Genomic DNA, 22,872 nt, shown 5'->3' with positions numbered 1-22,872 from the left:
ATTTCTGTCTCACCTGCAATTACAGCCGGAGAAAACAAAACCTCCTGCAACATTTAAAACGCTAATAAAAACGCTGAAGCAGAAACAACCTTGGGAGCATGGCCTTGTTTTTTTGTCTCACAAAATGTTTTGCATTTCACAATGCATTATCCTGAGTCCAATCCAATCCCACTTTATTCATAGAGCACATTTCAAAACAACAGAGTTGACCAAAGTGCTGCACAGTAGGCATAACAACAATAAAAACATAATGCAATACAAAATAACACACAATACAATTAAACATGAGTACAACTATCAATCAGGGTTAAAAGCCAAGGAATAAAAATGGGTTTTAAGTTGGCTTTTATAAACAGGTAGTGTGGGAGCCTGACATGACGAGGTAGCTGGATCCACAATTTGGGAGCTACGACTAAGAACGCTCGCCATCCTCTTTGCTTAAGCCTCGTCTTAGGGACGACAAGCAGCAATTGGTCAGCTGACCAGCTGAATTGGTCAGTGATCTGGATGAACATATAATTTAAGAAGTTAAGAGACATAAACTGGCACTAATCCATTTAAAGATTTAAAAACGTACTGGGAGCCAATGGAGGGAGAGTTCCTGTTAAAAGGCGTGCGGCAGCGTTTTCGACAAGCTGCAGGCGGGAGAGGGAGGCTTGGGTGATGCCGGCATAGAGGGGATTGCAGTAAGCGAGGCGAGTCGTAATAAAAGCATGTTGCTGAGTTACTAAAGTGGGTGAGTGAGTGTTAACTTAAAAAAAACCTTGGGTTTTGTATCCTTTTAACCAAAAGGACCCAACCAAATGGACCCTTACAGGTCCATTGACACAAGGTATTAACAATCAGCATCCTTTATGATACTTTACCCCCATTGACGTGCAATGTCATTACATGCACCACACTGACTCAATGATGGAGGGAGGCAGGAGCTTGTCCCCTGGTGGAGACTTGCACTGCACTGTCAGCCTACTGTCCTATACATTACGGCATAAAAGCCCCAAAAATGTATCAAAAAATATATATATATTCAACAATCAACAATCCATCTCTCGTATCAATGTCAATGGGAAGATATTTTGTTGATTAGAAGAGAAAACCAACATCCAAATAAAACTCTGAAACTATAACATCAACAAGGGAAGAAGCTAAATCTATAGATTTGCATTGATGGACCACAAAAAAAGTGAGTGCTCAATGATGAATTGAAAATGTAAAAGAAATTATAGTGAAATCCAAAATCAAGAGGTGGTGTGTCAGCCACGGTGTTCCTCTCCACCTCGCTCCACGCACTAATTGTCTGTCTACAATGCAATGCAAAATGGCATTAATTCCTGGGAAACCGATATGAAAAATGGGTGACTTGGCTGTGTAGTTCGTGTGAGTGTGAGAGAATGTGTGTGTGTGTGTGTGTGTGTGTGTGTGTGTGTGTGTGTGTGTGTGTGTGTGTGTGTGTGTGTGTGTGCACACACACACGCGCGAGTGCATGTGTGTGTACTCAGACTTTAATGGATGAACCCACTAACTGTCTGCTAATGGGAGGCATTGCCGGTTTACAGCGGTCACACTGCAGTGCACTGAGCTAAAAATCACAGCAGGATTGAGAGGATATAATGAAGGGTGAGAGACAAATGCAGACTAAGCAGGAATTAAGAGCGAGAACATGTGAGGGATAGATAGATAAATGGACAGACAGGCAGACAGACAGACAGAGAAAGAGAGACATGAGGTAAATGTTTTCCCCGTCTGTAGAGGGATTAAAATGGTCAATAATCTGGGCTGCACAGATGGGTGGACAGTGGACACACACGTACACCAACATCCCCACACTCACACGCAGAATTTATATGTTGTCTCAGCCCACATGGTGCAAAGCCTATCGTAGGGATAAATAATGGCATTCTCCAGTATTTTCATATTCAAAATCTGCCATCTAGTACTTCGCACAGCAGTTAAATATGGGTGCTTTTGTTGTAAATAAACAAATCTGTAATCTGTAATCTAACATTCCATATGCATGACTCACACATATTACTTGTATATCTCATCTCATTACACATTATTCATGCACATATAAAATTCCATACCATACATAGTCAATTCACATTGTGTCATGGCAAGAGAAAACATAATAGCGACTAGCTTTTCAGTCTTTTCCGCAAGAACTTGGCATTTATTTATTTGTGGGGCAAAAAACTGACAAAACTATGAGCTATGAAAGGCAAGAAACAATATTTAACAGCCCAACTGTCAGCTGAGAGAGACCAGAGCAGTGTGAATGATTGACTTTTGGCCTTGAGGGTGGGATGGGCGGTTCCATCGGGCGGTATGACATTCTTCGATTTTTCTTTCTTTAATTTCCCTCCTGTTATTATTTTACATTTGTATTCTATCGTTCCCTGTCTACTCTGTGCATTCATGTTTCCCAATATAATACGGGGCAATAACACAAAGGCTGTAAACAAATGTATTCATGTCAAATATCACACCCCACCCTGCGACGCTATGGTGCACATACTGTACTGTAAGTATCAAACCCACCCCCCTCTTGGAGAAATGCAACAAGAGAACATCCAACATCTCAATTCGCCCTCTGATTTCATTTGCTATTCACACTGAGAATATCATAAAACTAGAGGGAGCTGTGTTCCACTAATCCATGTCTGTCTGTTGCTCCCGGGTTCTTCTCGCTTTCTATTAAACCCACTTCCTCCTTCCCTCGCTTTCTCACCCACAATCTCACATTGTGCTGCCTTTCATTTTATCCCCCCCTCTCCCTCTTCCAACTACGTTCTTCATCCCAACTTGAGCCGGATTCATCATACTTCGTCGCTTGGCGGTGTCACGCGTCAAAAACTGCCGTCCGACAAGCTCACAAGGCGTTGCAGAGCTTCTAGCATCTCTCTCCTGCTTCTCTCTTTCTCCACCCCCCCACCCTCATTTCCTCCGTCCTTCTCGCTGTCACCAGTGTAGAAGTGATGGAGATCAGTAGAGCCTGGTGCAGGGTCATGACCCCTGCTGCCTGTCAGAAGTAATTTCCTCTTGAGTTATATGGAGGCTGCGACTGACGTTTGACAGACTGGAGGGGATCTATAGGGACAGACCGCTGCTGAAGCAGTCTTTTGCTCTCAGCCTCACACACACACACACACACACACACACACACACACACGTGCAGAGTAAAATCCTTAATATAAACTTAAGTACGGGTCCATTTTGTAACATTGTACGAGTTAAAAATGGATAAAATAAGCCTGTACACCTACAGCAATCCCCACACACACACACACACACACACACACACACACACACACACACACACACACACACACACACACACACACACACACACACACACACACACACACACACACACACACTCTGGTGTGAAGCCCATCTTGTCAAAAGTAATGATCCTTTTCATATCATCCACTCAGCAGATCCAACCGAGTTTTGTTTTAATCAAGATTCTTCAACATGGAAATGCAGCTAGCATAGATGATACTCTGCAGCAAAGCTCTGATAAGAGTACATTCATCGACATCAAGATGTAAGCGCACTGCTTTTATCTTCATACAGCCACATACTGTACATCGTAGCACAGTGGTTCTCAAAAGTGGGTTCCATAGTTATGGGCAGTTGAATGTGGCTTGTTTTCGACAAAAACTACAGAAAGCAGAGAAGATTTTACTTTTATGAATCCTATAACACTAGACGAAATCAGCTTCATTTTGCTGTGATCACGTGATTTCTGGGTGTACTCTTCCTGGGATCATTCACAGGCTGCGGAAGAGCGCCCTCTATCGTAAAACCACTGAAAACACAAATCTCGTCATTCTCGTTATTGCCGGTGTGAGCCATTGCAAAATATGACGAGAAATCTCGCCATTGGCAGTCAAAGAGTTTATGTTGATATCGGTATTGGTATGTTGATATTGGTATGCTGATATTGGTATTCTCTTAACATCTTTACACTGATAACGGGTGTCTGAGCTAAACGTGGTCCATCAATCAATGTAACCAGCATGAACATCACTCTCAAGATACAACATAAAGTACATTAGTGTCAAGATAAAGACATTATTTTCAATGGAACTGATATTAAGCTAAAATTACATTATTGCATTATAAGGTTCAAATTGAGTTTGGATACAGAGTGCTGAGTGACAGGAGGAGTTCAATCAGTCCAAGATATTTCATGCAGGGGACAGAATGACACATATTAACGTCATCTTAATAGGGCGAAATCCATCTTAGCCGCACGCTGAACGCACATGAGTGGATAAAGCTTGTGACCAGCGACCCAACACTAAGTACTGTAAGCAGTAAGGATATTACTCTCGGTACACATTACATGTCAACATCAAGATAGGACCAAAATGCACATTTCTAAATTAATCAATACAAATTAATATAATATTAAAGGGATGAGATCCATCACCTGAAAGCAACTGAAGTGAACTGAGCTTTTCAGAGTAAGAGGACATACAGTACAGTACATATGGAAAAGGAGGAAGGGAGCTAAAGATTGAGATAACTATTGTATTGACTGATTCATCAGTGAATATGGAAAACATTACCATGTGTTACCGTGTAACTGACAACTGACTGAACAATGACTGATGACCCTGGGACAAGTCAGCATATTAATAATGAGCGTGTGTGTGTGTGTGTGTGTGTGTGTGTGTGTGTGTGTGTGTGTGTGTGTGTGTGTGTGTGTGTGTGTGTGTGTGTGTGTGTGTCTGTGTGTGTGTGTGCGCGCGCGTGTCTCTGCGTGCGTGCGTGCATGTGTATATATACATCATATATGTGTATATGTGTACAGCAATACACATCAGGATCAGACAACATTACCATTATATAATTAATCATTACTTTCTTATGTAGCTGTCATCATGACGTGGTTGAACAACATGCAGAGTAGTTACTGACCCGTAACTTTGCATTAGGAGCATAGATGATTAATAACTATGAGACATGCAGTAGAATACAGACTAAAAACATCAACATCAAGAAGTCGGTCCGTGGTGTATGACCTCGAGGGTGTAATACTGCTTAATTACTTTTCAAATGATCTTGTTCCGTCATTTTGGAGGTTCATCTATTCATCTGAAAAGAATGAGCAAACCACATGCTGGCTGAGCTTGCTCACTGAACCAAAACGCATGATGGGAATGTGGCTGAAAAACATTGTCAACATCATTAATGGACCCCATTGCGTGACTCGCAAGCTACCGTTCACATCCTATCCAAGCCATTGTATGTAAATATACTATGACATAAGACGAAAAAAATCCACCAATAAAAGTTTACAAGACTCAACTCAGTTAACCGTTTTCTTTATTAGAATAAATAAGCATCTAATGTTTATGATAAGACAGACAGATGAGAAGAAAGTGATATGAGATATGTTAATCCACTGACATAAATAATTAATTGCCTATATTAATTATGAGTCTTGATCAGTGGCAGTTCAGAATAGGAATCAAATGGACCACACAATCTCCTTGGCTAATTCTAAGCATAAAACAAAACATAAAACTTAATATATCACAAAAGATAAAAAATATCTTTAAAATTGGCTACTGGGAGGACCGGCCGGCCGGCGGACCTCAGCCACGTCACTCGGACTCAGACATAATCATAAACAAACCCGATACTGCCATATATAGGCATGTCACTATGACTTAGACATAACCATAAACAAACCCGATACGCCCATATAGGCATGTCAATGAGACTCAGACATAACCATAAACAAACCTGATATGCCCATACAGGAAGCCTATATGGAGATCCGGTTGTCCAGAGCCACAGATCATGCCGATACAACCGACTTCAAACTCGATGCGCGCATAGGCAAGGACTCAAGGTAGTGCAGTGCCCGCGGACGAGTCTTCGGATATGCGGTTGTCCAGAACCGCCGATCAAACCAATATGCCCATGTATGGGCATGCCAATATATGGATATGGGCATATACTAATGACATCAGGGATCTCCATATATGGGCATAAAAGGACACAAGTAGAGAGAGATCTCCATCTATATATATATACAATTTGAATCCTGCGCCATGTCGGTTGTCACGATGAGACACGCCAGTGTGACGTAATCTCACGACAGCATGACATCACATCCTACCTATAAATAGGTAGGATGCACCAGTTCGACGGTTTCCATCCTCAACACAACCCACGCCGACGACCCTTTACACAAATAAACTGCTAACTTCATCTCCTGCGATTTCAACTATCTTTTCACATTGTACACCACTGCACACTCCCCACAGGTCTGCCATACCAGGTCTGAGTAATCACAAAGTGGGTTTTGGTCATTGGAGAGGTGATGCACGTCACCTCTTTCTGAAGTGGGTACTTTCAAAGCCTGCCGTGGATTTAGGAGAGCACAAAACTCTCTCTCACACTGTGAGGTGCCTGTAAGGTGGCACTGCAAAGTGAACGACGCGTCACGCTAGACGTTCGGGCCGCGTAGCGGCCCGAACTTCTAGTATGGGTACAAAAGGGACACAGACAGGCGTGTACTGTACAACGGGTCACAAATCCCCTGACACTATGACTCAGACACATTGGTCGGAGCGGCAGTGCGACGTAGGCGAGGGCCCGGACTCTAGATCCAATCCTCTAGTACTGTAAATGTCTTTTACCTCTAGGACCTAGTCAGCACAGTCACAGACAACCTTGATGGTGTCACCACAATACAAGTTAACCAAATCAATAATGTGCTATTAGGTTGCAATCGTTTTTCTGCAGGCTACAGAGTGACATTATACTGATCAAAACTGTTTGAAATTATATCCAATTAATATGTAAGCGAGTTGGACAGAAAAACAGAATATTGTCACGTGTGTAAAAGCATAGCAACATAAGCTAACAAACATTAGTGTTATTGTGAAAAGGCTCGAACGGCCAAGACAGTCAGAGATGCATTTTGGGTTTTTTTATTTCGCCCAACTCCTCCATCGAAATCCAGTGCAAGAATATATACATTTAGCAACAATAATACTGGCCTAAAAGTCTAAAATAGAGCAATGAGAACAATAAATAAGCACTTAAGGCAAACACGTATAAACAAGACCCAACTGGATAAAAGCTCTCTTCAGGCTTAACCTTGATCACACAAGGCCCGGTAGCTCTCCCTCAGGGATGTTACATGTGTTTCTGCCCATATCTAACTATCAGACTGTTCCTGAATCCTGCAGCCTCCATTAAATAGGGAGCGGATCCTACCACAGGACACAAAACCAATTAGCAACAATTCCAAATACTTCCATAAATACTCCCAGAGCTTCCCCCGTGCCACAGTATAAAAGTAACCTAAACATTACTAATGATGCTTTACAATTAAACAAATATAACTTGGGGTAAAGACTCAATGATAGTTTAAATAAACACAATACTCCTAAAGCATATGAAACACCCCTCCTCCACAGCACTTGGCACCTTCCCAATCAAGGGGATTGCCACCAGCAGTGTAGGAGAGACAACCAGCAAACAATCAGTGAACATTTCATTATCAATACACAAGTTTAAAACCATTAGTCCTTGCATAACTTTCAATGCAGTCAGATGTGTGTATGTGTATATAGGGCACGGGTTGCCCCGTGACAGTTATAATGTCAATACATACGCATAATATAATCATAAAGATATGACATTGCCGTAGTGCCGCATACCTTTATCTGTTGCATGTGTCTCCACTTCTTTCTAAACTGATACTAATAACATTCAATTTAGTAAGCTACTGTACAAAGTCAGAGTGCACTATTTTATTGATTACCCCATTCCCCCTACAGTACTTCTGAGTTCCAGTGGGGAGACCTAAGGTGATGTCAACCTACCACCGCCCCCCTCCCCATCTCGTACTTCAGAATGGGAGACCATGGCTCACAAACTAGAATCAGGGTGTCCACTCTGACAAGGTTAATAGGCTCTATGCACAGCAGCCATTTTTGACATTGGGCCTCTTCTTACTTCCTTCACAGGTGTTACCAATGATACTAATGAAGGTTCTGTTCCATTCTGGTCAAACAGAGCCAGGGTGCTGATATTGTGCATGTTGGCTCACTAGAAATACTAGTGGGTCTCAAAGTGTGGTCCAGGGACCCTCATGGTTCCTTGAGAGGGTGTAACTCTGAGAGTGTACAAATGGAACCAAATGGAGGGTCCATTTGGTTCCATTTGTACACTCTCAGAGTTATGGGGGTCCTTGAAACTAAAAAGTTTGCGAACCACTGTGCTACACGAAATGGAACAGAGCCTTCATTAGTGTCATTGGTAACACCTGTGAAGGAAGCAAGGAAGGGGCCCAATTTCTGTCCAATATGGCCGCTGTGCATAGAGCCTATTGACCCACACAGTGATGTGACAAATGATGCAAATGAGCAATAGAAAATCGAAAAACAATTGTGCCCCGTGGCCCGTACCACACCGTCCCCAACATGCTGCCCATATTGCCCATACCTAAATCCGCCCCTGTGCTTGATGCAATAATAACATCATCCGTGAAGAATGTCTGCCTCAAGTCGAAAGGCCTACTACACCAAAACAATCAACACAAGCCATAAGCATTTCTAATAATCTGTTCCCAATGTAATATACTTTAATATTCTGTCTTGCCGTCGTCATTCCTCATTTTGCTGTCTTCATACACACGTCAAAGATATTTGATAATACATCATCGGGAGTGAGACTTTTTTTTCTTCAGCAATTGCCAGCCAAACATATTTGTCTGTTATCTCCATAGCTTCAACATTAGTCTGATCTAAACAGTCTACCCTTGCTTAGTCTTTCCCCAAGAAAACTTCTATTCCTGACTAACTTATTATCCCTGTAATGCCTCCCTAATGAGAAGACTGAAACTGTGCTGTGCTGTGATGCCATCCTCTCTACATGACATCCTCACTTCATTATGTTCTATGCCAGATGGCTGTATGGTGGATATACAGTATCGCCTATATATCCCGCTGAGGTGAGGGTTATCATCAGTGATGTGTGCATTACTGATGTCCTGTTGTTTCCATCAGGGCATCTGGGTATTGGTCTTTGAAATGACCAATTCTCTCGAAAGAAAGAAAGAGTTAGCCCGGCCCCTCACCCATCTCACCAAGAATCAAGGAGCTACTTCCTAAAATGATATTTTTTGAGAGATTTTCTTCGAGAGATTAAAGTTCAAGAAATTGATTAAGATGTTGGGCCGCCTATCTCTCCATCTCTCTCTCCCTCTCTCTCTCTCCACCCTTCTGACAAGCTGTAAGGAATAGGAGAGAACTGAACTGTCAATGCTCCTGGAGGCATGCTTATTAGTGAGGCTTGCAGCATTTAATCATATGACCCAGGTTATCTTCACGGATACTTTATTAAAGCTGAAAAGACTGAATGACCTCAAATGGCCCTTAAATCACATTCCCAGCCATATCAGGCCAATTTCATAAGCATAAATGCCACTGCTCCATACAGTGCACTCCCTGCCATGCAGAGACACTCAGACCATAATAATAATAAACTTTATTTATATAACACCTTTCATGACATAAATGCAGCTCAAAGTGCTTTACAAATTAGCAAATTCTACACAGACAGACAGACAGACAGTACAGACAGACAGACAGACAGATAGAAAGAGAGATAAAAAGAAAGAAAACAAATGACAAAGAGAAAGGCTTCAGGAGCAGGCTATTACTCCTTGGCAACAGCCTCACAAGATGAAAAGAAAGAAAGACGGTGTCCCTGATCTGCTCACAGTTGATGATGAAAATCTGTCCAGGCAATAAAGACTGCCATCTGTGCAGAATATAAAAAATATATAAAAATAAAATAACCTCGTTTTATTTCATGAAAGCTCCCCCATTTGCGTTAGTCTGACAAGAGTGATTTCACAGTTCCTCACAGGACACATGAACACGGATTCATTTTTATTTTATTATTTCAGTTTATTATTCCCGTTTCTATCTCCTGGCCTTAAGGAAACAGGAATACAGCACACAAGTTAGCACAAAAGAAATTACATTTTAAGAAAAAACAAATTATGAATTTGTTCTTTTAATTCAATTTATTTGAGGTTATATACTGTATTACTTAATCAACAGTAATATAATTGTCTAATTATTTATATCAAAAATATTAAATAATAATGCTTTGCTTTGCTGTCAAGAAATGTGAAAGGAGAGAATCCGGATGTTTTTTGACTAACGTTTTGTTGTGATAGTATCGGTGTAACTGACCCGTGCAGTGAGAACAATGTAAGTGATTTGCATGCAGTTTTCTCAGTAAATGGTTTGGGAAAGAAATGTTTCAGTCTGTTCTCATTGTATTTTGTTTTTGCTGAAGTGGAAGCTAAGTGTGTGACGTAAATATTCACTCCACTAAACAGCAGTTCATTATCAAGCTTAGCTTGAGCAAAGCAATCATTTCAGACATTGCCAAAAAAGGATAATAGAGTTCAAACTAGTCATTTTTTATTCATATTATGAATAAAAAATGTAATAATGAAGCTGTGGTGCTCAAGTGCTATCCTGTACTCATCTTTACTGCACATGTACATGAATGTGTACGCCACACATGCAAGCAGGCACCCCATGGATCATATCTACAAAGCAGCAAGGGGAAACAGTGGGGGAACCAATCTTCGTTCGTGTGTGTGTGTGTGTGTGTGTGTGTGTGTGTGTGTGTGTGTGTGTGTGTGTGTGTGTGTGTGTGTGTGTGTGTGTGTGTGTACTGTACGTGCACATGCATACCCAGAGGAAAAATCTGCTTCTCATTTTAATCTCAGATGCTTCTCTTGAGCAACCAGCTTTTATTTCTCATTTGAAGATCACTTAAAGATCACCTATGTCTTTTTATGGCTCCTAACTTGAATACTAGGATCCGTAAGCGAGACATAGGGGGAGACAGGGGTATATACATTAGAGCTGTATTTGAGAGATACATGAGGAATAGACAAGATACAATAAGAGCTGTATTTGGGAGATAAATGAGACATAGGCGAGATACATTAAGAGCTGTATTTGAGAGATACATGAGACATAGGCGAGATACATTAAGAGCTGTATTTGAGTGATAAATGAGGCATAGGTGAGATCTCCCTATTGGCTTTGTTAAGTCTCTTTAGCTTCTCATTGAGACATACATTAGCAATAATTGAGATTTAATTTCCCATTTCTCACTGAGGTATAAATGAGTGAACATGCTAATAAATATTTAAAAAACAGCATTAATTGTGGCAAAAACACATTTATTGAAGTATCCACAAACAGCAGGCAGCTTTAACATATATTTATATGTACAAAAACAAAAATGTATTGGCATCAATTTACATAAAAGTTGAAACTTAGGTATACTGGGAGTGGGGGGACTAAAACTAAGACGAAAAATGTTCTACCTTTTTCCACTGACAAACTAAATGGAAACTAAATAAAAGCTATGATGACTAAATATACTGACAATTTCGTCAACAAATAACTAGACTAAAATGTTAGGAAGGGACTAGTGGACAAGCGATCTAGTATATGTCATCTTACAATTAGTTGCATGCTGAAAATTGCAGATCTACAAGCTCACGTGTCGCGGTGCAACGTGTTGTGAGCTTGTAGATTGGCTATTTTCAGCAAGTGTAAAAACAGTCATTACGACGGCATCAAGGCCCGACAAAATACATTTTTAGTCAACTAAATCAACTGTAGATTTAGTCGACTAAAATCTTATGACATTTAGTTGACTAAAACTAGACTAACACTAAAACATTCCAGGTGACTAAACTAAGTGAAAACTATTCAAGAGACTAATGACTAAAACTAAAATCTGCTGCCAAAAACACTGGGGAGTACATAGTCCTTTGCAGCACGGCTCCGGCACTTGTTGGTCATGGCTTTCTTCAAGCCCTCTTCACTGAAACCATTGGTCCATGATGCCAGAGAGGAACACCGCAAGACGTAGTCTGCAGACAGAGAAGATGACATGACACAAGTCAGTCAACATGGGTTTCCCCCGGTTAAATATATACATTTTAAAGACTATTATGACTCTACAGACTGAGCACAGCATAGCCACAGACGAGGCCAACCTGGTTCAGAGTGTACTGTACGTCCCACCAGCGCAACATGTTGGAACATGCATTTTTTTTACTGCACAAAGGCAGCCAAATTGCCCAATGATAATGTATTGGTGACATCATAAATTGAGAATATAATTTACAAAACCAAGATTTGTCAAGGATCAAGTATATTTATATGTCCCAAGCTGGGCCTTTCACAGCAGATAATAAACGCCCTAAAACACAATACAGTAAGACAGACATGTGTATATTGTCACAAGATACCCCCAACAATCTTTCTAGCCCCCTTAAAAGGAGAATTCCATGCTAGAATGCTTTCTTACCTTTCTTTGTAGTTGTTACGTCCCCACCAAAGAGGTCCAGGTGTTTATTTTATGCAAAAACTCCTTATTGCCTATTTCCCCTACCATAGGCCCTCAATGAATTGTATTGAATGGAATGGGAATTGAATGGGGCTATGGGGTGTGCTAATTCGCTTATTTCCATCGAAATAAGTAGTAAAGTGTGCCGCTTGGGATATTATTTACATTATGAAAAGAGGATATATACAAAAATAATAATAATTTTGAGCAAAAGAAATAAGCGAATTAGCACAACACCCCATAGCCCCATTCAATGCAATTCATTTAGGGCTCATGGTAGGGGAAATAAGGCCAATAAGGAGCTTTTGCACAAAATAACACCTGGACCTCTTTGGTGTGTACTTAACAACTACAAAGAAAGGTAAGAAAGCCTTTTAGTATGGAATTCTCCTTTAAGGGCATTTTTCTGTCTAATACCTAGATTATCATACCAGCAAATAGCAGCAAAGTATATGACAGATTCAATGAAGGCTCTATATCATTGATTTGTTTACCTGAAACCTGGCTAACTTCCTTAAACAGAAAAGGCACTGCTGGCCTTTCTTGCAAATAATTTCAGTATTGGAATCGAATTTCAGACGATTGTCGATTATGGTCCCAAGATATCTATAAGTGGTTACCAACTCCACTGACTGGCCATCTATAACACTACTCTGAGGAACTAGTGGTGTGACAAATACTTACTGAACAGTGCATCCCTCTTCGCCTCATCCAGTTTGTTCTTCCCCTCTGGGATGACACCATGCTTTCCGCATATGACGGCATTGCGGCACTCCTCATGGGTGAAGAACACCTCGAACAACGCGTGGAATAGCCTCTTGCAGTCCTTCCTGGCACGCTGGTGTATGGCTGCCAGCTGCACAGAGGAAATCAACTGTCCACAGCCTGTGAATAGAGAGCGAGCAATTAACCAACTGCATTTTAAAAGATCAGTTTTGCACTTGTAAGGCTCAGCTACATTGACCCCTTTCTGCGCTCAGTGCACCATGAAAACAGACAACTGTCTGAAAACTTCACTATCTAGTTGCAGCTCACAACACGGATCACTCGCTACCAAGAACGTCAGGTTCAGTGTGAAATGTATGGCAAACGTAAACATCCATACCTGGATATAGCTCCTGCTGCCCGAGACTGGACACTCCAGACTCTAGGTCACCAGGGTGATAAAGCCCTTCAGTGCGTCTAGATGTTCAGAGCCTAGAAAAAAGACAAAAAAATCTGAGTCTACTGAGTGTATTTGTAAAACAATAAGATTGAGTACTGTTCTATATAGCTCTACAGTCTATTCTGATAGCAGTCATTGATGAGTATTTGTTCAGTAGCAGGGGTCGATCTCCCCTGCTCTTCAGTAAACAGAAAATGTAGGGATATTTTGGGATACCAAAGTTTTCCAGTCATGTCAGAGAACTCACAAAAGAGAGACATTAGCAGACAACTGAAAACTGCAACATTACAGGCAATAAAACTTACTGATACTGGAGAGCACAGTGGTTATCCTCCTCAACTGGAGCTGGAGCTTCTCCACCTCAAACCGACAAGAGTCGCAAGGCTGCCACCCTTGACCCTCTGGTATGCTCTGGTCCGATGGATTTGGTTGACCTGGAAAGATTGAAAGCACGTCAAAAACTGTAAAGAAAAGTAAAAAAAAAAAAAAAAGTAGAATGCAAAACTCATCTATGAATCCTGAATTTGAAGGACAACAGTGCCAAGTCTACTGACACTTAGCTGAGGAACCACACCTTCTACTGGAGCATCACTGGACGGAGATGGAGGTTGCAGTACACTGGGTGTTTCTTGGTTCCACTGATCCAAGTCCATATATGTAGCTGCATACGGCTGTGCAGAAAAGAGAAAAGGCCCTTAATTGTACTTGGTCAAAAATCATCAAAACTATAGGCTACTATACAAGCTCATAGCGCAGCACCGAGTGCTGTGCTCCGAGCTTGTAGGTCTAAATGGGTTAAGAAAGACATACCTCATCAACAGGTCGGCAGGCCTGTGTAGAAGAGGCTGGAGGGTATGGCTGTAGATCGGGGTAAAAGGTATCACAAGGTTGCAGAGACATAGACAAGTAACCTTAGTTTGTAGTCTGTCAAAGATCTTTAAAAAATAGCTATGCCTTTATGCAATGCATTGTGGATTTTAGATAGACCAATCAAAAGCAATGTGGAATGTAATACAAGTCACAAATAAATTCAATCTAAAGAAAACATACCTCTTCAACAGGTCGACAGGCCTGTGTAGAGGCCGGAGGGCATGGCTGTAGACCATAGTTAAATGGGTCATAAGGCTGAGAGACAGAAAAATGACATTAGTTTGTAGTCTGTCAAAGATCAGTACAAATACATTTACTAAATGAAGTTGTGTTCAATGGAGTGTTGTGTTCATCACATAACATTCACCACAGTATAAATACACCCGAGATCAGTTGACTCAAATGAATTCCCCCCTCCTCCCCAACAAACCTTTTCATCCACAGCTTTGCCCTGCGATACTGTTAAATTTGAGCAGAAGGTGTGGTCTCTTACTACTAGTGAACCAACACTTACAGTATATCTGAAATGTTACAAAGTCACAACTTAAATGTAGACATTAAATGTATTGAAAACATTTTACCGTGTCAAGAGCTGGGCAGAGGGCCTGGGGAAAGACCGGTGTGGCCCAAGGGCTAGCCCCACTTGAAAACGGATCATAAAGCTGGAGACATAGCAAAATAACATTAGCGGTAGTTTGTAGTCTGTCAAATTGAAAATCTACAGCCAATTGTAGATTAACTAACCAACACTTACGACATTTTTATCTTTAACCCATTTTGTACGGGACCCCTTTTGGTGTTTTAAGCATTATGTTATACTTTAGCTATTGAAAAATAGCAGATCTACAATCTCATAGCGCGGCACTTTTTGAAAAAACGTGAACATGTAGTGCAAATCTTTGGATATATTTTTTCAGAGCGTTTTTAACTGAAATCTTTGCTTCAGGGGGTTCCCTGGAACAACATATTTTCAGATGGTGGTCGGCGGCCAATTATTTATAATCTTGGGGGTCCTTGACATAAAAATGTTTGAGAATGACTGACATAGAAACAGGGTTTTTTCAGAAAACTGTCAGGATTTAGAAGACATTTGTAGAATCGTTCCCAGGTCTAAATGGGTTAAGTAAAGACCTTACATAATTGAAAAGAACATTGTACCGTGTCAGGAGTCTGTGGACAGAAGCCCTGGGTATGGACTGGTGTGATGGCCTTAGGGCTTGCTAGCTGTGGTGCAGACCATTGAGCAGAAGGCTGGAGAGACATGAAATCTAACATTAGAAAAAAATATCTGAAAATAAACCAAAACAAAAAAAGAGAAAAAGGGCGTGGAACCAAAACATGGAGGTAGACTCTTGAGGCATAAAACTCACACGGCAAACAAGTCCGTTAAGGAGATGGCAGATGTCAAAAGTCCATTCAGGCAGGAGGTCTAAACCAGCAGGCATCCACCGGGGTGAGGAACTCATGGTTGGAAATCAGTGACATGACAATCTGGAAGGGCACAAAAAAGAACAATATAAGTATTGAAAGCTGATTATGAGGTGTAAGTGGGAAGACAAGCAGAGAAGGTCAGGTATCTACAGGGCTGAGAATTGGGGACAGTTGTCATGTGAGACAGGTGATGAGGAAAGGTGTGTGGACAGTTAGAACATGGCAGGTCTGGGGAGGTGAGGGGCAATCCAGAAACTGCCCTGTGATCCTTTCTTCTTACATTAGTTGACTTTCCCTTTTCTGAACAACACCTAATAGGTAAAGTCCTTTTGCACACCTACTTACAAAGGACATGCAGTTACACAGGAGATGACAGCCAACGTAGAGAAGAAAATAAGTGGTCCTGCACACCATATTCAATTACTTAAGATTTATTTGAGGATTTTTTTTTGCTTAACTACCTAATGAAGGTCAGCTAATCGAAACGTTCTTACAAATAGATAAATAAAATGTAACTTAAGACAGTGTTCTGACCACTTCTTTACTTCTGAACAACTCCTAAAATCAGAGCCTGAGATAGAGATCTAAAAAAAAACGAATTAAGTAATAAAACTCTACTAAAATATGACCATGACAATGTCATTCATATAGTGGGGAAGAGAATGGTCCAAATGTTTTGCACATAACTTACACTCAAAGCCAATCGAAGTCCATCAATTGCTTCAGGAGGGAGGAGACAGGAGGACAAACCCACTTTTCTGGCTGAGCAGCTTTGTTGTTTGGTGCCACCGCCAAATTGCGCCAATGGGTTGATCCCAACGAAACATCTGAAATCACAAAACACATATGGAAAAGGTGCACTCATAGCTGTTCTACAAGAGAGCACATCTTTCGAGTTACACATGATGGTTCTACTTCAAGCAGAAAGTTACCTTTGAATGAATTCCAGTGTGTAACAGGCGTGCTCCTCCTGGTACACCAAAGTTGTAATAACTGGAAAACTGCCATTCCAGCCAGGAAGTTGATCTGTGGAGCCACAACGACCGACCTCAATGCTCAGCATCCATTGTGTAGCTGTGAGAACTTCACCTAAAGATAATTTGACATATATGGTTTGCATGTTAACAGTGTTTGTCTGTTGCTTTCCACATAACAATAGACTGTTAAACTAAAACATGACCTCCATATAGTCTCCGTATTTGCAATGCTTTAAAACAGATTAGAAAAAAACAGTAAAAAGTGTGCAGACTAAACTCAGTGTTAATTTAACTGTCTTAAGCCGGGGTCTTCAACAGGGGGTCCGGGACCCCTAGGGGGTCCTCAGAATAACTACAAGGGGTCAGAATTACTACAGGGGGTCCGCCAAATCTTTGTGTGATATGATTATATGTTAATTTAACTGTCTTAAGCAGGGGTCTTCAACAGGGGGTCCGGGACCCCTAGGGGGTCCTCAGAATTACTACAGGGGGTCCGCCAAATCTTTGTGTGATATCATTATTTATTTTACCTTAACCAATTGAACCTTAGCATCCCTTTTGTGAGGAGAACTTTAGCCAAAAATAGCAGATCTACAAGCTCACAACGCCTCACGCTGCAAGGCGTTGTGAGCTTGTAGATCAGCTATTTTTGGCAAAGAGGGAAAAAGAGCAGACCAAGTAAACAAAAAAAGTTTAATCTGAAACACAATTTTATACAATATAGAGGGGGTCCCTGCCTCATCTCTCTCTCAGCTAGGGGGTCCATGGCCTGAAAACGTTGAAGACCCCTGGTCTTAAGGATCCATTCATTCCATTGGTACATTTGTACTCTCTCCCTAAATTAAATGATTTTACTTTGTACTGTAGGTTCAAAACAAAATTCATAGATGTAATAATAATAATAATAATAATAATAATAATGAATTAGTTAAAACAAATGAGGCCAACATTAGCTCTCACTGATGTGGTCTGATTTATACCTGAAATAAACAATGACATCATGCACCACATGGAAATTAATATGCTAATAATGCCATGTCTAAGACTGTGTTGCACGCCCCAAAAAACTGATTTAAAAGCTCACAATGCGTCGCTGTGAGCTTGTAGATCAGTGATGTTTGGGCATGCGCGAGTCTGTATAACCCCCTGTATTATGACAGTCATGACGAAACGTCAACCTGGTGTTTGCACGTTCTCCATGTAATGCCCTACATCTACATTAACGTTCAGATTTCAAATATAAAGTGCTTACCCCATGGCCACGGATGTTACAATCCACTTCGGGTCGGTGTAAGTACCCGTATATTCCGGATTGTTAAAAAAAAGCATTTTAATCCGATCGGTGGCCATTTTGTCATAGAGTTATAATGTAACAGAGTGCAGTACTCCTCCCAACCGATAGGGTCAAGTAGTTGAAAGCGTACAGAAATACGGAGAAAATGGCCATCGATCGAATTAAAATGCTTTTTATTGAACAATACAGACGATACGGGTATTGCTGAGTGCCCGAATAGACTTGTAACATCCGTGACCATAGATTGAGCACTTTACATTTAAAATCTGAACGTTTATGCAGATGTACAGGTTGTAAATGGAGAAAGTGCAAAAAAAATGGTTGAAGTTCGGCCGTGACGCTCGTAATGGACGAGCGTCGTGTGATCCATAGCTAATACACGACAAATGCACAACGTTTACGATACTAACAAGTTGGATAACACACTTTAATTCCATAAAGTAATTCATCTTACCTGTTATCTAGTAGAGTAGAAGCACGGAAGCAACTGGTTTGTAAATAAATGTTCGCTTAGCCGACGGTTAGTTAGTTTCGTTTCTCTGGCTGAACCCGCCCGCGCCCGGCCGGTTCAAAACTGATAAGCTCCGCCTTGAACAGCTGCGTGACGTAATGACGTAATGTCGCACTGTAGGTCTGGTCAGGTTCTCAACCTGTGGGTCGAGACCTTTAACTCTATGGTCGGGACCCCCAGGGGGATCCCCACCTGATTGGGGGGGATAATCTGTAGGTGGCAGTGACAGTGAAGTGACAATTTAAGTAACCCTTTTAATACCTAAAAAAAAAAGAATTACTGCATCAAAAGTAATCAACAAACTATATAAAAAAAATGGTCGAAGAATAAAAAGAAAATAGCTGATCTGCAATAAGAAGTTATAGATTTTTGAAATAGTTCAAAGTTAAGCTTTTCTCACATTTTTCAAAAATATTTTTTTTTAAATTAAAAAACATGTTTTCAGACTCAAAAGAGGACGCTGAATCGAATAGGCTAGGTCTCGATTTTGTATGACCCTTATAAAGTGGTTTAAACAAGCGTTAAAGTTTCATAAACTTGGAAGCTTTTTTCACAAACATATTATTATTATTATTATTTTATTTTGACCATTCCACCCTCTTATTTAGATGATTTTGAGTCGAATGATAGGTTACACAATAGTCTAGTATTGTTTAATAGGGAAGTTATAGATTTTTGAAATAGTTCAAAGTTTATCTTTTCTCACATTTTTTTAAAATATTTTATTTTTAAATTTAAAAACACTTTTTCTGACTCAGAAAAGGACGCTGAATTGAATGGAATAGGTCTCGATTTTCTAGGACCTTGGGAAATACAAAAGCTCACCAAAAAGATTGGACGTTGACTTTTGTCACAAAATTTAGCACAAAATCTGGAACTAATCACTCCAGATATTTTTTTAAAATCTAAAACTTCTCTCCATCCATATTGAGAGTAAGCCGGATATTTTGGCACCAGCCCTGATTTTTTTTTACACTGATAAAGCTCAAAGTTCAGCGAAAAGACTGCAAAGGTCAACTCTTGTTAAATTTTTTGAAATTGTATTTTTCTTCGAGACTCTGGTTTTAGACAAATATGATGACACTGATTCCAAATATTTACGTTTTATTTTTCTCGGCAAACAGGAAGTGCCTCAAAAGGCCACTTCCTGGTTGGTTTTAGGGTGTTCCAGGCCCGTGATTTCCCCGATATATTTTTTTCCTAAATCTACACGTAAAATAATGCCAAAAGTCGAGATGATCATACCCTGATATCAAATCATGATTTAATTATCCTTTAATTGGCTATGGTTACGGCTTCGCTATCTTGCTCAATATCTCGAATACGATAAGGACTTAGGGTCCACTTTTTGGATATGTTGTAGAACTGGCTGAGACGCACGCATGGATGTCTTGTTTGTCCCGTTACGGCACTTTTTTTTTTTGGACTTTGTCCTTTGGTATGGTCTTAAGGTTTAAGACTCTATGAGCCTTCCGAAAGTATAGAAGGTCAACTTAGGAGTGTCGTACCGTGACAAACAAGACATCCACGTGTGCGCCTTAGCGAGTTGTACAACATATCCAAAAGGCGGATTCTAAAGATGTATGGTTATTGAGATATATCACTTTATTGCATGTATTAACTTGACATTGGACCTTAGCCAATTAAGGAGAACGGTATGGCCGTGTGTGAGGAGAGTTATATGTTCGCGTTCGGGGTGACGCGCTGGCCCAGAATGTGGTGTTCAATTTCATTTTTAATCCTTTCAAACAGTTTTTCACTATTATCTCGGCCCCTAGGGGGCGCCAAAACTATCGGACAATGGATTCTCGATCAGTTTTTCATCCCGAACGCGCCAATATAACTTTCCTCACACACGGACAAGCGGTTCTGAAAATTGATAACATTTATATATTATAATAAATAAAATGATAAAAAAATAAATTGTAGTAAACATTTTTAAGTTAAGCCAAGTATACATGATTAGAACATTCTTAAACATTCGACAATCAAGTCTAATATTTCTATAAATGCTACAAATTGCTACAAAACCTGTATATCCAGTCATTTTGGGGCATAAACAAGAAGTTGTAGGATAAAATTAATTATGATGATGATAACTGATAATGATGATGATTGTAAGAGCCATAACGAGCTTAGGTCATGATGACCTGATTTTGCATTGATCTTAATTGTGCCAAGTTATTGCAGCTGTGTGTAATGCCTTAATGATTATGTGCAGCAGTGTACTGTTGATTGAATGTTTGTGATTGGTGCTCTTTTGTTTGATCATTAGTCTTTTGCTGTGCTGTTTGAGTTGTGTCAGAAGAAGCTAAAGTTGAAGCTGAGAGCACACATTGTTTTTACCACTACACCACTACAAGAACCACTTGCTGTATGCCTTATATTTTTTTGCTTTAATACCAGTAAAGTCTCTAAAACCGGATACAAAGTGCGTCGTGCGTCAAATAACGTGCTCACCTTTTTTATGAAGATATACTTTGAAGGAAATATACGACTCTACAATGATGTTCACATCATGTAAAGCACTTTATGATTTCCAAAAATGTAAAGTGTGGTATAAATAAATTATATTATTATTATTATGAATATTTATACTTTACATATTACTGTAAAACTACATTCTACAGTTAGAATATAACCTGACTGTAATTTCTACATTATGTTACTGTGGAAAAATGCAGTAACTTTCTGTAATGATTTCTTTCCCATGATGCATTGCAAAATGCAGTTAAACATTGTAAAATGACAGAACAATAAGTTACTGTAATTTTTTACTGTAGAAATTACAGAAATTTGTTACAGTGCAGGCTTGTAGCCTACATGAATGACATATTATGATACCAATCATATCGCCATGAATGGAATACGTTTGTATACCCATTTATTCAACCCATACCGAGCAGTGCGTGTTCGAGTTACACTAAATAAAGCAGTCATGAGACTCGCGGAATGCAGCGATACCGTTCCGCGACTGCCGCCACGTTAATATTGGAGTGTCGGGTTTATATCCTTAACCCAGCGAGGTTGTAGCCTACATAACTCTCTATGACATAACACAAGCTACTGTAAGTTTGTAGACCTCACTGTCCATGCATGGGCAATAACACTGTCTGTCCCCCTTTCGTCCATACATGGGCATAAAAGTCTGTCCCCCTTTCGTCCATACATGGGCATAAAAGGGAATTTATTCTGGGTCTGGCAGAACCAGGTCTCCTGGTCTTGTTGTATTTGTATTTCATAGTAAGTCCCAGAAATAATGAATTCATTCCTTATTGGTGTCAAATGAGATATCCTGAAGGCTTTAAGAAATTGTTAATAATAACTGAAATTAAATCACTGATACTGGACATTTTGTCTTGTGGAAAAAGGAGAAATGTCCAATTACATTGGACTTTTTTAGATTTGAACATAAATGGTAAATGGTGCATTTATATAGCGCCTTTATCCAAGGCACTTTACATAGATTGTGCATCAATTCACCCATTCACACACCGATGGCGGCGGAAACCATGCAATGCACCAACCAGCACATCAGGAGCAATATACTGTAGAGGTTCAGTGAAACCGGGTTTGAACTGGCAACCTTGTGGTTACCATCCAGCCACAGTGAGCCACTCTACCCCTGAGCCACTGCCACGCATAAATATGAATAAATATGCTTATAATGACTTAACTATTATATAATTGATATGTGCTAATTGGATCACCAAAATGATTTGTCTATGATGAATAATAAATTAAGGAGTCTTTTGAGTCATTTCTAGTGGTCAGACTTTGGTAGACTTTTGATATGTTATGAATAATTAAGGTCTGGTGCCTATCTGAGTCTTATGGGATTTGATCGATCTCAGTATTAAAGAGCTCTAAATGAGATTATGTTGAGCTCTCACTCTGAGCTATATTTGAGAAGCAACAATTCTGCTATACTGAGCAACATTTAAGCCATTTTTTATATCTCCTGTATAGCTCAACAGAGCTCCATCTGAGACATACTGAGTCTATTTCTCAGGAGAAAACAATGAGAAACATACATTTGAGATGCAACAATGCTGCTACATTGAGCAACATTTAAGCCATTTTTGAGATATCCTGTATGGCTCATCAGAGGTTCCATCTGAGACATACTGAGTCTATTTCTCAGGAGAAAACGATGAGAAACAGGAGCCATAAGCTGATATCTCCTTTTTGCCTC

The 22,872-nt window shown here is 40.2% G+C and overlaps 3 protein-coding genes and 1 long non-coding RNA gene across 5 annotated transcripts in view; all 4 read right to left on the bottom strand.

Annotated features, from left to right (window-relative positions):
* Positions 1–22,872, bottom strand: part of LOC311047226 (polypeptide N-acetylgalactosaminyltransferase 18-like) — a gene marked incomplete at its 3' end in the record, with an annotated part of 141,736 nt that overhangs the window by 100,116 nt on the left and 18,748 nt on the right. The gene's annotated exons all lie outside the window — the stretch shown is intronic.
* Positions 11,275–13,880, bottom strand: LOC311047872 (uncharacterized protein; the record flags this gene model as incomplete). Its single annotated transcript, XM_084060821.1, has 4 exons — positions 11,275–11,950; positions 13,114–13,314; positions 13,535–13,611; positions 13,873–13,880. The coding sequence occupies 4 exons, from the start codon at positions 13,878–13,880 to the stop codon at positions 11,808–11,810; spliced, it is 429 nt and encodes a 142-aa protein (XP_083916947.1). The 3' UTR covers positions 11,275–11,807.
* LOC311047227 (uncharacterized protein) lies at positions 13,899–15,850 on the bottom strand. 2 transcript variants are annotated; one of them, XM_084059875.1, is made up of 7 exons: positions 15,835–15,850; positions 15,623–15,715; positions 15,046–15,126; positions 14,645–14,719; positions 14,405–14,452; positions 14,169–14,265; positions 13,899–14,028 (listed from the first exon to the last, which is right to left on the bottom strand). In XM_084059875.1, the coding sequence occupies exons 3-6, from the start codon at positions 15,120–15,122 to the stop codon at positions 14,172–14,174; spliced, it is 294 nt and encodes a 97-aa protein (XP_083916001.1). In that variant the 5' UTR covers positions 15,123–15,126; positions 15,623–15,715; positions 15,835–15,850; the 3' UTR covers positions 13,899–14,028; positions 14,169–14,171. The 2 variants fall into 2 exon arrangements, with proteins under 2 accessions (XP_083916001.1, XP_083916000.1); XM_084059874.1 differs by lacking the exons at positions 15,623–15,715; positions 15,835–15,850 and having other exon boundaries at positions 15,046–15,221.
* On the bottom strand, positions 15,892–18,702 carry LOC311047228. Its single transcript, XR_014600949.1, has 4 exons — positions 18,621–18,702; positions 16,828–16,984; positions 16,587–16,722; positions 15,892–15,955 (listed from the first exon to the last, which is right to left on the bottom strand). It is a non-coding gene; the product is annotated as an uncharacterized lncRNA (long non-coding RNA).

Source organism: Gymnoscopelus microlampas (genome assembly GCF_963454915.1).
Source record: "Gymnoscopelus microlampas genome assembly, chromosome: 6".
Classification (NCBI taxonomy): domain Eukaryota; kingdom Metazoa; phylum Chordata; class Actinopteri; order Myctophiformes; family Myctophidae; genus Gymnoscopelus; species Gymnoscopelus microlampas.
Note: the sequence above shows the minus strand (reverse complement) of the source record. Positions and strands in the feature narration are given on the sequence as shown.

Bases quoted from the DNA above. Each gene is read 5' to 3' on its own strand.
- LOC311047227 (XM_084059874.1), bottom strand. From the start codon at position 15,149: ATGTTATTTTGCTATGTCTCCAGCTTTATGATCCGTTTTCAAGTGGGG. The intron at 14,453-14,644 runs GTATGTTTTCTT...CCCGATCTACAG, and splicing joins CCTGTCGACCTGTTGAAGAG to CCATACCCTCCAGCCTCTTC. The intron at 14,266-14,404 runs GTATGTCTTTCT...TTTTCTGCACAG, and splicing joins CCTGCCGACCTGTTGATGAG to CCGTATGCAGCTACATATAT.